Source organism: Pungitius pungitius, chromosome 17 (assembly GCF_949316345.1).
Source record: "Pungitius pungitius chromosome 17, fPunPun2.1, whole genome shotgun sequence".
Taxonomy (NCBI): Eukaryota; Metazoa; Chordata; class Actinopteri; order Perciformes; family Gasterosteidae; genus Pungitius; species Pungitius pungitius.
The window spans coordinates 8,515,673-8,531,071 of NC_084916.1; the positions used below are offsets into that span (position 1 = coordinate 8,515,673).

A 15,399-nucleotide genomic window follows, 5' to 3' on the forward strand; every position below is an offset into this window, starting at 1 on the left:
GTTAAATCTTAGAACCCACACCTCAAATTACAGTTTGAATTGCACTGTTTATTGTAAAATAATTTACATTATTATAAATGGTGTGGCACATTTGGTTATCTTATGACAATAGCATGCAACTTTGTTGCTGATTAGAGAAAAAAAGTAAGCTCCCCTTTGCCTAAACCATGAAGTTATCTGCTGGCAAACTCAAGGTAACGAGTAATATGAAGAGTATCTATTTACCAGACTGATCTTTTATACTTGTCAAGCATGTTTAAGTTCACAGTGACACTCAGGCTTTTTGTTGTTACTCACCACTCACCATTCTCTTTTAAAAGCTAGAACCCTTACGCCATTTAAACGTTTGCCCCCGTACTTTTGAGAGCGTCAATGAGGTGCCTGTGTGTTTAGACAGACGAAGGAAAAGGAGACGAGACAATTACTTTACGTTCATTGCAATTCTGCTTTCAATAAAACGGAAATATGTGGTACTACTTTGAGTTTGAAGACAGACGGCAGGATTCTTCATATCTTCCCTATTACTGCGGGCATGTTTTTGAATGACATACCGTTTGGATTGCAGCAAGGTACCAATGCTGCAAACACAACGAGGCAAATGGTCCCAACAAGTTTTCAGGATAACACATAGTTGCCAAGATATTACATTAGGGGACGAGGAGCTAATATGACTCATATGAAATGTGAATATGGCAACAACTGTTGATGCTTTACTGAATTTCCTCATGTTCTCGTGGTTTGGGTTGATGTTACAGCAGAAGCTGTTGCAGCTAACATACAGCTGAAATGTATCACAGCTTAACAATCACAAACATTGACCAGAAAATCTGTAATTTCCATGAAGAACTCAAACAGCCTGACTTCACATAACAAATGGATTTGCGTCTGCGTCGATCGTGTGCCACCAAATCCCAAAGCCCTGTATTGATTTGGTTTCAGTAGACATGTAGATCAATGAGCGGTGCCGGACAAACCATAATTGGTTAGTCCGTGTGACTATTGGACACAGCTCAACGTGTGGTCACTGCTAAAGGGCAGTGCCTTTCTTCTCATATGTTTTTCTTCTGGTTTGAATGAGGCTTTGGTTTTGTCCTTCCCTCTGTGTTACTCCAATTTGGACATCCCTAAGTTTGGGCATGCGCCCATTCCCCTGGGACAGTGGACGCCCCTGCTTTTCGAGCTCACAGTTGCTGCAACAGCAAACGACGCGGACAAAACCTCTGCATGCTCAAAATGATCCATCCAACCAATCAACAGCCTACTTATCAGTCTACTCCGTGCTATAATTTCCGAGGAGAAAGCACGTGATTCGAAGCGGGAGCTTACGCGCAGCCCTTGAAGGCAGCATTTCCGTACAGACGGGGGGAGAAGGAAGAGACGCACCAGCAGGGAGAGCAGACCCAAGTCCACCAGGCAAAGGCGGGGGTGATACGTGTCGCCTTTGGTTTCTGACAACCACAGCGATTGTCATTCCATCTGTTCCTCGTCGGACTGGGACGGAGAGCTGAAGGAGAACTGCCTCCACGCATCGAGCGAGCGCCGGTTCTGCGTGTTCTGTAAGGAGATGGAAAGGGATGAGTGACAGTGGCGCTCGCGCAAAGAGTAAGTCAGACGGACGGTGCACCGGCTGGAGGGTGATTTATTTTGTCTTCTTTCAGGAGGGTCGAAGATGCAACGTTTTCCTCGCGGCTGTTTGTGAGGGGACGGGAGGACGAGGAGGACAGGAAGGATTGACGGACGCACAAGTCGGGAGTTGATGGGGAGGATGAGAGGAGCGTTTTGCGGCCACTAAAAGAAATACAAAGAAACACCACTGGACATTTCGAGACACCAAGGGGAGCAGAAACACCGCACATCGGACTTTTCTCTTTTGTTTACGCAAGAGACGCGGAGGAAAGGAGATCCACACTCTGCAAAGGGACACGGGAGGAGATCGGCTTTGACGGAGTGGCGGGCGGGTGGTAGTGGGGGGGGGGAGGGGAACGGGGACGGAGGTGGTGGTGGTGGTGTTGGAGGGGGGGCAAACAGAGAGCGGGATATTTCTTTATGAAGAGGGGGATACAGCCCGGAGGCGCTGTGGATTTGAAGCTTGCCATGGCTCCCTGTCACTCTTTCGTCAGAGAGTGGATTTAAAGAGCGAGACAACCTGTGTCCCCGTCCCATCGCTCCCTCTGCCCCTCCGCGTGCATCGTGGACTCAATTCATTTGGGCGGTATGAAGGATATATCTAGTCCGTGATAGCAGGAGAAGGCAAAAAAAGAAAACGTTCTTCTTTCTGTCTTCCTCTCTCTCTCACCCCCCCTTCCTCTCTCTCTCTCACTCTGCCTCTCTCTCTTTTTCTCTCCCTCTCCCTCCCTCCGTTTTTCTGGATGTGAAGCAGCATGCGGCCCGGTGAGAGCTTAGAGGGCTCGCGCTCGGCTCGCGCAAGATGTATTGCTGTTAATAATAACACTAATACCAATAATACCAATAGCGGCACGGGCCGCTGTCTCGCGCACCCCGGGTCGCCACAGCGGAGGATGAAGAGGGGGACGACGAAGAGGAGGATGAGAGGGACCAGCGGGAGGATGACGGTGATGCGCTGTTTTCTGTGGAGTCTGGTTCTGAGCTCGCTCTCCTTGCGCGCGGAAGGTATGCGACACACACACACACACACACACACACACAGACGCACACACACACACACACACACACACACACACACACACACAGACACAGACACAAGCGCACTGTCATAAGGGCACTTCACACGCAGTGCCATAAACGCCCTCACGTGCACACTTGCAGTTTGAATGAGACTGCGTGCTGAGTTTATTTTTTCTTCTTCTGCGGTAAAAACGAAAGATGCTGCTTCTTGTGTGCGCCTGTGGGGGGGGGGGAGCGTGTGCGTGTTTTGGGGTCTGTGTGTGCGCGTCTGCGTGCGTGTGAGGATCTGTGAGGTGTCCCTGCATGTGTGTGAGTGAGAGGGGAGATGCTTGTGTGCGCGCGCGTGGATGTGTGGTGTGTTGCGGAGGAAAGAGAAGTAGAAATGGGCTTCTAGGGAGGATGAGGGGGGGAGAAGGCTTGAACCGGCAACAGCCTCTTTCCCTCTCTCCTCATTTTCAGCTTGCTCTCTCTCTCTCTCTCCCTCTCTCTCTCTCTCTCCCTCTCTCTCTCTCTCCCTCTCTCTCTCTCTCTTCATCCTACTCTTCAATACAGCCATTGAGCTGCTAGCCAATAAATATTCTTGCAGTAGCCCTTGGGCTGTGGCAGAGAACGTGAGCTGCTTATACCAAAGTGCGTGCGTGTGTGTGTGTGTGTGTGTGTGTGTGTGTGAGAACGTGAGTGGTTTATCGTGATGAAACCTGAAGCCTTACACAGCATTTTATTCCCAAATATCTGCCACTATAGGCTTAATTGTATACTCATACTTATAATGTTATATAATGGCGGCATCTCCCTTCCCCCCCCCCCCCACCCCCCTCTCCCACACACACACATACACACACACACACCATACACAGGGTTTCCCCTTCTTTCCTTTTTGGGAGAAATAAAATGTTAAAATATTCAGTGCTCCGTCTCTCACACTTTCTTTTTGGTAAGTCTGCAACTTCTTCCTCTGCTTCCCATTTTTAGTTTATCAGAAGTGATGTATGAACCCACTGACAATGTGTGAGCTGACACTGACACACACACACACACACACACACACACACACACACACGTACTGATTGTACTGATGCAAACACAATCAATGCTGCATCAGGTTAGGCTTCAATGGTATGAAAACTATTCATCAATGTATCTTGACTAGAGGAAAGGAGAAGAGGACGGAGTGGAGGAGTAAAAAATGTACAGGGAGGAGGAAAATTGACTCATGAGGATGTGAGGCAGGAGGAGAGGAAAGAAGGGGGAGCGTTGAGTGACAAAAGAACAGAGAAATAATTCATAAGGAAGAGAAAGGCCAAGTGTAAAGCGACTCTTTTGAGCTTCTGGCAGCTCCGAGCCAAGTTGCTTAGGTCTTATTATGACATTTCGGGTTGAGGTCTGGCGAGCAAAGAGGTGGAGTTTGTGTTGTTTTGTCAATAGTTTCAGGCGAATCCTCCAACACCTGCTGTGGAGACCACGAGAAGCATTTGTCATTGTAGAGTCTGGGTGACCCTCCACTGTAGGGAGATCATGTGTAAGCGGACTGAGCAGGAATACAATGGATTCCTTCAGTGACACTTACAAAACATTTCAGACACTTGGCCTTCCACTCCTACTGACTGTAGCTTCACTTAAAGCCCCCCCCCCCTTTTTTTTTTGGTATGGTGTCTTTTTTCAGTCTGTCCAACATGGAGACGAGAACAGTGTGATTTCCTCGGGCACAACAGATCTAATTTGAAACCCTTTGGGGCACATATCTGGGCACTGATCTCCTCGTGGCAGAGAAACCTCCTAGCGTCAGATTCGTTCTGAAAGTCTGCTGGTGGGAGTGTGGTGTATTCTAGTTTGGCTCCACTTTTAAGCTAAATGTAAATTTCAAGAAAATTAATAAAATGTCAAAGGTAGCTGCGTAAATGGAAAAAATAGAACCCAAATAAATGGGGGGTGTCTTTGCTTCAAGGCTGGAAAGAAAGGTAGAAAAATGTGTAATTAAATGTCCCCTTGATCTATGCTGACATTTTGGGGACCGAGGCTTTAAAAAGAGGCTGCAAAATTAAAAGCAGCCCGGCAGCCAAATGCTTGTGCATTTTGGCTGTGGCCGGTGAATTAGTCCACTCTACTGGCCCTTGGCGGGCAACCAATCATTGTATGGACCTACAATTCTATTCTAAATACCAATCTGAAAGGTAAAGTAATGAAATGGGCGTTAATGGATTCACACACCGCTGAAGCCAGTGGACAAAAAAACGCGCTAATTTCTCAAGTTGCTTAACACTTTTGACACTGACATACGGCACGGTCTCCAAAGAGGTCGCACCTTCCCTCATCACACCGCCTTCTAATTGAGGGGCGACACAAAGTCTTGGTGTGATAAAATGAGGTCTTTGGAGGGGCTCTGATGAGAGGTTCCAGCAATCTGGCTCGCCCAATCCGACAGGCTATTATAACATGCCCCCTTGTTGTGTGCGTGCGCGTGCGTGTGTGTGTGTGTGTGTGTTTGTGCGGTTTTGAATGCATCGTAATTTTACAAAGAGTCTAATTTTCACAAAAAAAATCGTTGTATGTTTCATACCCCCCCGCCCCGCCCAAAGCCCCCTCGTGTCTGTTTCATCTGCTCCCCCCGCTGCTCCGCTCAGCTTAGCCACCTCCCCCCCCCTCCCTCCTCCCCTCCTCTCCTGTCCCCTGCCCCTCTGTTTTCCTCTCCTCTGCTCAGCACTTCTTCTGTGCTCTCATCTCTCCTCCGGGCTGCAAACTCTTCCACTCGTCTGTCAGATTTGTCCCGTGGCTCCTGAGGCTTAATTTACTCACCAAACATACTCAATCGCACATGTGCGCACATCCACACATGACAAAAAGAAACACACACACATTTCTTACCGTCTCCCGGGCTCTCAAGTGTATTCTTGGCTACATTCAGCCTGTCGGAATGAAGACCGAGAGCGTCTTCTGACCTCACAACCTGCACCTTTGCGGCGCGTCTATGTTGGAGCGCATTTCCGCCTCCGCCTCTGAAAGATGAGCTGTGTCCCAGGTTTACTGACGGTGTGGATTTCTCCAGCACTCAATCAAAGGACTAACACGGATCAATCCGCGAGCACTAATTGTCTTTTGGACAGTCGTGTAATCCATTCGTGGTCACCTGTGGGCTTAGGGATTCAAACAGGTTGTCAAAGCTGGTCCGTCGCATGTGACCAAGTAATTAAACCCTGGGGCGAAAAAATGCCTCATTTAATTCATAAATACACGAAGCCGTGTGAATGCAGGGCCTTGTTTCTGCAGCATGGCTGAACCGAAAAGCATCAGTCATCCCTTCGGTAGCGTAATTTAATCTGGTCATCAGCGTGGAATGCTCCTCCAACTAGCCTTTATAACCCGTCTCTGGGTATCAGAGATTGATTGGCGCTGACGACAAGTCCAGCTTTAATCATTTAGTCATTGATTGATCTTGTCCATTATTACCCCGCCCTCTAATCTTCTACCTGTGTTAGCTACCGACGGAGTATTTTGGTCATCATTCTCTGCTGTCAACTATCGATTGATATTCTACGCACAATTAATAACGAGGTTTAACGAGGAGCTTGGAGGCAAAAAAAAAAAAAAAAAGCACTCTCGCGCGGACCATTAGCGCACCGCAGACTCTAACGCACACTTAATCCCGTGGTTTTATGGCTGGCTTCTCGGGGAGCGAGATATGTCTGTCGCAGTCAGCCGCTTGATCATATAAATACTTTTGACTTACAGGGTAAGAGCGAAGGAAAAGAGGGAAAGTTCAAGGTGGTATGGGACCAGGGTGATTGTAACCCATCAGGCATACGCCACTTCAGTTATTTCATTTCATCCCATTGCAGTCTCAACCAGGTTCTCTCCTCATCTGTCCCTCTTGACTTTCATTCACCAAATCCTCTCTAGCTTTCCCTGCCCACGATGGAGTGAATGTGTAATTGCCGTTTTTCTTTCCTTGTTATCATACCTCTAGGACACAAGTCCCATTTGGGGTCATTATTCAAGCTAATGTTGAAATTTAAATGTTTGAACCAAAAGCAAAATATTTCCTGCAGTGGAACTAGGGTTTAACTTTTCAAAATGAAGCCACCTATCTCAAGTATTGTTAGCGGAGATCCAGAGGATAAACTTGGCACTGAAGATTGTGATGACACTTTCAATATGAACATCTGGTTTAGTATCAACAGGCCGAATATGCAAAATATGTTAACAGTGATCATTTTTATTGCAACCTTTTTTTCTGATGGTAATCTGGACAGCATTAATATTGCCTGTAAGCTATTTTTCCGGATGCAAAATAGTTATCTATGAATGTCATTATTTGGATAGAGGTGGCTATTAACCCTCAGAGCAAGTGCGGGTGTGCGTTGTTTCATAATTCTTAAAAAAAAAAATCTGAAGCCATTGATATTTCCCAACATTAGAGGGCATTGCAATCTCAGTTGTCCCTCTCTGTCTCCTACCATTTTTTTTTTGTGCTACTGGAGTAGCTGCACTGGGAAACTCCCCGTTGAGTAATGAGCAATGTTTTTGCTGCGTGTATTCTTATCCTTGATACTTTGGCTGCTCGATACAATTTCTTTTTCTCTTCATCCATCTTCCTCCAGCCCCACTCGCCCATTCTTCTTTTCTCCTGCCTCCTCCAACCCACATTCACCGCTGGATTTCCAATCACCCCCTCTCTCACATCCCTACATCTCTCCTCTCCCCTTCCTCCTTTCATCCCTTTTCCCTTTGCCTTCCCCTCTCTCCCCTCTCCTGCCTCCAGCCCCTGTCCCTGGGGGATTTGTTAAAAGTGTTAATTGTAATAGGTGGCTGCTCAGTGCGTTCAGCTCTGCTAATCTTGAATGTTTGTTTCCTCTCTCAGCCAACACACACGGTGCATAATTAATTCCTCCGCACAGATTGCCATCAGGGTGATGTGTTTTTGAATTACTAGAGAGACGAATGTACTTGCGTATTTTAGCTTTCTATGATTTTAGGGGTGCCAGCTTGTGCGTATTGAACAGGGGGCTAAATTGAAAGAGGTGATAATTTCGCCAGGCAAAATGGGCTAAAGAGATGCTGCAGTCCAGCGGGCTGTTCCAGCTGTTTCCGGGCCCTGTGGATCTATAACTGCTTTTTATATACAATTGCTCTTTTCCTCCAAGGTCTTGTTCAAATGTGCATTTACAGTGTAGTAAGTATCAGCCTTCATTAAATTAAATTCATCAAAATGTAAAGACTTGGCGGCATCTCACAGGAGCCATCAGCAAAGATGGCTCTGCCATGGACTAACTTGCAAGATCATGGAATTCTAATTGTCTAAGAATATTTTTTAATGCGTTCCTGATTGGTTTTGTCTCTGAGACTACTATTATTGTGTGTGTTTGCCCCAGAATTCCAAGAAATACACAAATGCGGACATATACACGCAATTTTTGCACCGCTTGAATCGCAACCGAGTGTTCCAACAAAGACAAGATTCAAGGCTTTCTTCTTCTTCTTCTTCTTCACAATTACTGAGAAGGTGACTTTAGGGGCCACATGACAAAGGGTTTTTGTGTGTACACCCTCAAACACACACACGCACACACAAACAGACACACGGTAACGCATTGCACATGCGAGCACCAACTGTCAGTCTTCCACATCTTCTTCATTATTTCAAAGATGATTAGAAGTAGACATGACAGGAACAGGTTGTGTGGGCACATGCACTTACGCAAACATCACCCACACACCAACACACACACACACATACGATTAAATATACAGAAATACGTTGCGCACATAAAGAGAGCCTGTGATACCCCGAGGTTGAGGCGGTAAACACACAAGCCCACGCACACACTTGTTACAGGAGCAGGTTACAGGAAAGACGGATGATAAATTAACAAAGGCGGACCGTTTCCTATCCAGCTGCTGCTCCCTGTGTGTGTGTGTGTGTGTGTGTGTGAGTTGCTCTAGTCCTTGTCAAGACACAGGAAACGCAGCCTGTAAAGGAGGAGCTATTTCATCAGTGATGGAAAATAGCCTATATAGGATTCCTTCTGCATGGACCTCTGGGCGTATCAACTGAAATGTCGGCCAGAGGTCCGATCCCCGGTGACAGTCTGTCCCCGTCAGGCCGTCACCGGGGAGATTTCTGATGCCCTTAATGGCTGCGTGCTCTCATGGTGAGAACACAGCAGACAGGGATTTCATACGAGAACGCAACAACAGAACTGAAAAGAAATAATGCAGATTATATATAGCCATTGAAAAGCGCCACGGACTGAATATCACGGAAACTAAGATTAACTTGAGCTGAATACATTTGGTGCCAGTTCTGTCACTCTGCTTTTGATTTGTACTCATTAGGTTCACAGCTTGTGTCTTTATTACCTTATGGATATCTGATGTTAGTCAAGGGAAAAATAAGTTGATAAAAATCGTAAAGTTGACGCAACCCAAAATTCTAATAAATACATTGCATCAATAATCATACTCCTATTTATTGGCATTTGTGGGTTGCAATAATTATTTTAATGGATGACAAATGGTTCACGCACAGCATTGTTGGAAGTACCAAATCTTTCCCTTTTAATTAATTTGAGTAGACTGCATACCCCTGGCAACTCTTCATCTTACTATTTGCAAATAACTTTAAATGGCATCTTCACCTCATGTAATTTTAACTGTGAGCTCCTTAATCGATATTCCTCCACAGATGCATGCAAATTTGTATAGGCGATAATGTGCACTTCATGTAGCAGCACTGATCGTATTTATTCACAAAGATGAAATAAAGTGCTCATGATGTGCTATCACCATTAAACATGTTTAAACTACGCTTTTTAATCTGTCATTATAATTGAACATGTCGTTCACTCCTTTTGTGCGAGACCTGTCATCGCACAATTGAACACGCTCCGTTTCTTTATCTGCTGTAATTACACACATTTTAAAATATTTTCTTCTAACATTCAATGTTTCCGTGCTCTGCTCTTATATCAGACTGTTACCACGGTAACAATGTGAACATGAGATCATTCCAGCTGATAGTATAGTACATCAATCAGCGATGCAATTCACTCACACACAAAAAAAGACAAAAGATGTGCCAAAAAAAAAAATTATCAGGGGAAAATAGAATATGTAACTAGTTTATTGTCTGCTAATGTCACAAAATAAACTATTTTTTGTTCTGTTGACTTTAACATAATAGGCTAGACGCATTTATGAAATGAGACCTTTTTTATGCATTATTTAAGAGGCTTAAGTGGACCTACAAATAATTAGCTAAAGTAATTGGGTTTGATTATTTATTTGATATTTCCAAGAATTCCTTTTACATTTGTTGAAAACAAAATCATCATTGAATATCCATCCAGCGTCGATACAACAAAAGGGGACACGGCCAACTGCACAAAACACAAATACACAGGACGCAGATACACATGACGCATGCATGAAGGCACAAAGGTAATTTGTTTTTTTAGGCAAAACAACCCTCCGCGAACCCAACTAATCTTGGCTGTTTCACACACATTTAATGATCAAATATGTATCAAAGTTGAATTTTTAAAAAAACACATCAAGTGTTCTACTTGGTTTAATCATTCCATTTCATACACCATATCTTTCATAGTGAAAGACTACAGGGAAGTAAGACAAAGACACAGAGCCAACACGAGCAGTTTTTCGTGTTTATGTGCTTTGACCTGGTGTGTGATGACAGGTATGCCCATGTGGCCCTAACCCACAGAAACATGGCTGTCAGCAGACATCACACACACACACACACACACACACACACACACACACACACTAGCTCTAAACCAATATTTATCTTTCTTTTATTTACTTTTATTTATATTTTTCACATGTCTAAACCCATGCAAGCTGGAACGTATTGGGACTATTTAACTGCTCACACACTCTGGTCTCCTCCTGCAGACTTATTGGCAAAGAGTGTCAGAGCTCTGCAGGTGATGCGTTTCCTTCCAAAGTGATGATGCATTTCCTGTCTGAGACGTGAGCCTTAGGAGCCTTTTTGTACCGTCGTTCAATCGGCCTATGTATGTGTGTGTCTTTACGTGTCCAGCATACCTTTCTGTGTGTGTGTGTGTGTGTGTGTGGACGCACAGTTGTGTGCCTGTCTGCTCCATTCCCAGAGAAGACTCATTTCCCCAGCAGGCCCTGTCAGGCTGGTTCTCGGCGCACTCAGTTCACAGCTGGGGGGCTACTGCTGTCACCTGCTTACCTAACATCTCTCCTTTCCCTCTCCTCTCCTCTCCTTTGCTCGAAGTAATAACTGTCTCTAAATCCTATGCATCAACATATAGTCAAACACCTCTCCAAAAAAAATATACTTGAAAGGAAACTGGTCCTGCATTGTTGGCAATAAAATGACTCCCAAGAGGCCGTGCAGTCTAAAAGTCCTATTTTTACATCAGTGTTTAGTGCAAGTCTTCACTTCAAATTGCCGCTTTCTAAAGCTTTCACGCATGGGTGACCACCAGCATGCTCCAAAAGGAGGACACCTCTGCAGGGCAGGGACGTTAACCAAGACAGCTACTGTTGCATTTCATATGTGTACATTTGAATAACTCGTAGTAGGGCTGGGCGGTATGGCCAAAAATTCATCACAGTATTATCGAGTAAACACATAAATTCATTGACATCGAAAAGGAGCGCCGGCCACCTGAAGAGCTGTTCACCCCTCGTTGGTCACTGTTTTTGTGGCTGCTAGTGTTGCCACTAGAGGCAATACCAGCGGACCGACAAACGTTCATCATTTTCTGATCTAAAACCTAAAACCCTCCAAAAAGCCGACACAGCTCCTCTCACGGGCCCGAGTTGTGTTGGTGTGTGCTGCCCAAGAGCAATTTTTGCTGCTATGCGCCGGTACGAAGGCACAATGAATTCATACAATAATTATGTTATTGAGATGAACAAACTTACTTTGGTTTTTGGGTAAATTAAGTTTGCAAGCAGAGAAAGCCTGGATGTGATGTTGTGCTGCTCTGAGACAAAAGCCCAGCTGGATGTTGCGCTGGATTAACAGTAAGTGCTTTGATCTTTAGACACCGTCACCTCGTCTGCCCCTACAGCCTGACCCTACTCCTCCCTCTGTCTCTCTCTCTGCCTCACTCAAGTGTCTCCCTACCCCTCTCACCCGGAGTCAGTGGGTCAGACAGAGGGCAGGCACTCGACCACACCTTCACATTCGGACCTGACCCCACAGGACACACACCACCCCCCATCTGTCATCTCCTGTTGTTACATGTTGAAGTGTCTGAGAAGGTTATTTGTATTTTTTCCTTTCCTTTTGTACAAGAGCAGTAGAGATTGACAAAACAAGGCCTAAATTAACAATCCCATTTGATTGCGTTCTATTGATTGATACGATGTTTTCCAACGATGAGCAGAATCTTGTGTTGTAAGTGTCTGATTAGGTGTTTATTGGATACGAATTGCTCCTGGTGCTGCACCTGTGATCCACACCTGGGTTGATTCCGACGAATTGCATCTGGACTCGACTCGATGTCGAGTCTGTCTTGTATGAACCTCTTGTAAAAAAGAAACAAATAGATAGGTATATAGTATAGTAGTATATAGTATTATCAAACCTACTTCTAAACATAGTACGGTTCGTAGGATATTAACATTGTCGATATTGTCTTAAACCAAGGCCACACGCAGTATCGTGCTAAAGCAGTTCTCCCTTTTCAAGTGATATTTTCACATTACTGCTGATCTTCTGAAGGTAATTTAGTGTTTATGTCCTCCAACAAACATGCTATTCTAAGTACTTGTCAATGCCCAAATGCCTGGCAAAGATTGGGCTGAAATTAGTTTCTGAGATCAAAAGAAAGAGAAAGCTGAAAGGATAAAAGCGGTTGAAAGATAACTGGATTTGAAGTGCTGGTCCTTGATGCAACAGAAATCAACATAATTAAAATCCAGTCAAACATAAGGGACCTTGGACTCCACATGTGTCACAGATGTCACTGCATTCAAGAGACATTTGTTCTGGCTCGCTTCACACAGAAGGACTCTTCTGCTACTTCACAAAAAGCATCCAAGCAGCAGTCCACAAAGCATCTCTGCTCAGATTTCTATAGGTTTACGCTTTGTGTTCTGTGTGACTTTATTTCATCTCACGCAGCGCTTAGAGGGACAATGATGAAACAGGTGATGACCTCAGATAAAACAGAATTTTTTTCTCTGAATGTATTATATGAATAAATAATAATGTAATATTTTTTTTTGCAACTGAGCAAGCATTTCTCTTATCAACCTTTTCTGATTTGAATGCCACTTTTGCTGTAAATTGTAACAGGATTGGAACATTTACAAAACTCCAGTCACCAAAATTTAAATATTAATTTGTTACCATTTGCCTATGCATGCAGTGTTTAACATAAAGGACTCCTCTAGTGCAAATCTGGGTACGCTGTTAACCAAGTTCAATGATTTATTGCTTTTGCAATAACAGTTGAAATAAAAGGCAAAAATAATGACAATGAAGGATTATAGATTATATGGATCTTCCATTCATGTGTTCATTTGTACTTTAAATGTTTGTGAGAGCCTGATGAATTTTCAAAGGAAGTGGGTCATAAACAAAGTTTCTGTTTATTAAAGCCCCTGTTCCGTATGCTGATGTTATGCTAATTGTTGACTAGTATTGGATGAAGTAGTAATCCAGCTACATTTACATCACATTATTTTTAGTCCTCTAGAGGGGAAAAGGTTTGATCTTTCCATAAAAAGTATGTAAATGTATTCCTTTTGGATTTGTATTTTTTACTGACCCGTCTACTTCAGCCTTTAGGGGCGATAACTGACTTTCCCTGATACATTGCTATGATTTAGATGTGAATGGCTGATATTTATGTTGGGTTTAAGTCCAGTACTTGTGAGCTATAGATTAGTACCAAACTTTATGCTCTGCTTCTGCACAGCACAGCAAACCAATAACTTGTGCTTGTTAGCCAATTTTCAAACAGGAGGCAATGCAATTATCATAAACAGAGCTGCAGGACAACTTCATCTATCTCCTATGGATTTTGTGCACAGAGAATACAGTATATTTACAGAACAGAGCACAATACTTTTTGGGGAGTTTTTTGTCTCGTTTCCTACATATAATGGTTATGTAAAATTCACATTTGGCATTGTATTAGAAATAGTATGGACCAGGGTTTGAAATGAGGGAGGTCTGGGGGTGTCCCGGACCCCCTATAAGTCTTATGGACCCCCTAAGAATTTATTTTTAGATTGTGGGGGGTCCCTGACAAATATTTTTAACATTAAAAATGATTGTGAAAAGGTCTTCGGTGATGTTTAATATTCATAACAATAATTAATTCTGTATTTCCTAGCGCGATTGGGCAGCGATCAGGGCAGCTAATAGCATCACAGATTGTTGTTGTGGTCTATGGCGCAGACACGTAGGTTATTGTTGAACGCGGCAAAAACGAAGCCTCACAAAAAGTGAAATCCCTCATGAAAATCCTGTGTGCTTCGATTATGTTTATATCTCCATAATAATTGCTTATTATAGTAAATATTTGGAGTTGGTGTTCCTATATCAAAAGTTGCATTAACTAACTTAGATACCCAGTGTAACATAATGATTAGAAGAGTGCGTTTGCCAAAGTTTCTTGCTGTACGTGTATGAAGACAAACAACCCTCCAGCTAACAGCAGCACATTCACAAACATGAAAATCTGAAAATCTACAAAACGCATCACAAATCCATTGCAGCTGTCACGATTCTATAAGTGAGCACTACCATCACAACCACGTATGAAAACATGTATTTAAGAAAATATATTTAAAAAAAGATCGGAGCGATCGGGATTCGAACCCCGTGGGTCAAAACATCCTAAAGCCAACAGGCCCACTTCTCTACGCAGTGAGCTATGGAGAGTCACAGGTTGACCTGCACGGATTTAGTTGATGATTTTAAACCATGAAAAACATCTCAAGACGATTATCCCACCTTCAAAATATGTCAATATAATTTTGCCTGCAGTATATAGTGTAGCAAGGTAGTCTTCAGTATTTTTTATAGTTACATTTTAGGGGACCCCCCAAGAGTCCTAAGTCATTTCGAACCCTGGTATGGACTAAATACAAATGTAGCATCAGGCTTTCCAAGACTAAACCGCCTAATCTGCTTCAGTTTAGATCTAACCTCATATAATTCTGCAATAACTATGTTTTTTTGTTTGTTTTCAACCTCGGTTTATAGATTATATTATAGGAAACATGGGTACTAGTATTATTTTCTAATGTGAAAAATTTGTAAAAATTGGCATTGAGGTAAATAGAACAAACCTCAACAATAATTTGGTTATAATTGAGGCAAATTAAAGTCTATATTTAGAAGATTCCCTTACGAGCATGGCGTTGAATACAAGGTAATACGTATACAGAACATTTTGTAAAATGATGGAGTTGGTTGGCGTGCAGTAAACGAGCGTGTTGGAATTTGAGCACCACCTGAGTTTAAGTGCCTGTTTTAGCAAGTACCCTGCCTGCTTAAGGGTCCTTGAGCAAGTCACACAAATCTGCGGGAGGGAACTGGGAAGACAGTGTCAACACTGATGATGGAATAATGCGAGTTAATGTGAAGTGTTTGAAGAGTGTGAACTCTGCTCTGGTAATGGCATTGTGGAACTCTGTCTTATATCTTGCAGGCTTTGAGGAGTACCGAGAACAAGCTGTCACATTCAGTTTTGACAAGGCGGGTGTGTTTTTCTTTCTTCTTTTCGCTATTTTGAAGTG

General features: G+C 43.6%; 1 protein-coding gene across 5 annotated transcripts in view; it reads left to right on the forward strand.

Moving 5' to 3' along the window:
- The first annotated feature begins 1,997 nt into the window (after positions 1-1,997).
- The window catches only part of csmd3b (CUB and Sushi multiple domains 3b), a 281,884-nt gene continuing 268,482 nt past the window's right edge, over positions 1,998-15,399 (forward strand). For all 5 annotated transcript variants that reach the window (XM_037473628.2, XM_037473629.2, XM_037473630.2 and 2 more), the window contains exon 1: positions 1,998-2,631. In XM_037473628.2, coding sequence (XP_037329525.2) covers positions 2,382-2,631 — 250 coding nt within the window. In that variant the 5' untranslated portion in view covers positions 1,998-2,381. The remainder of the gene's footprint in view (positions 2,632-15,399) is intronic.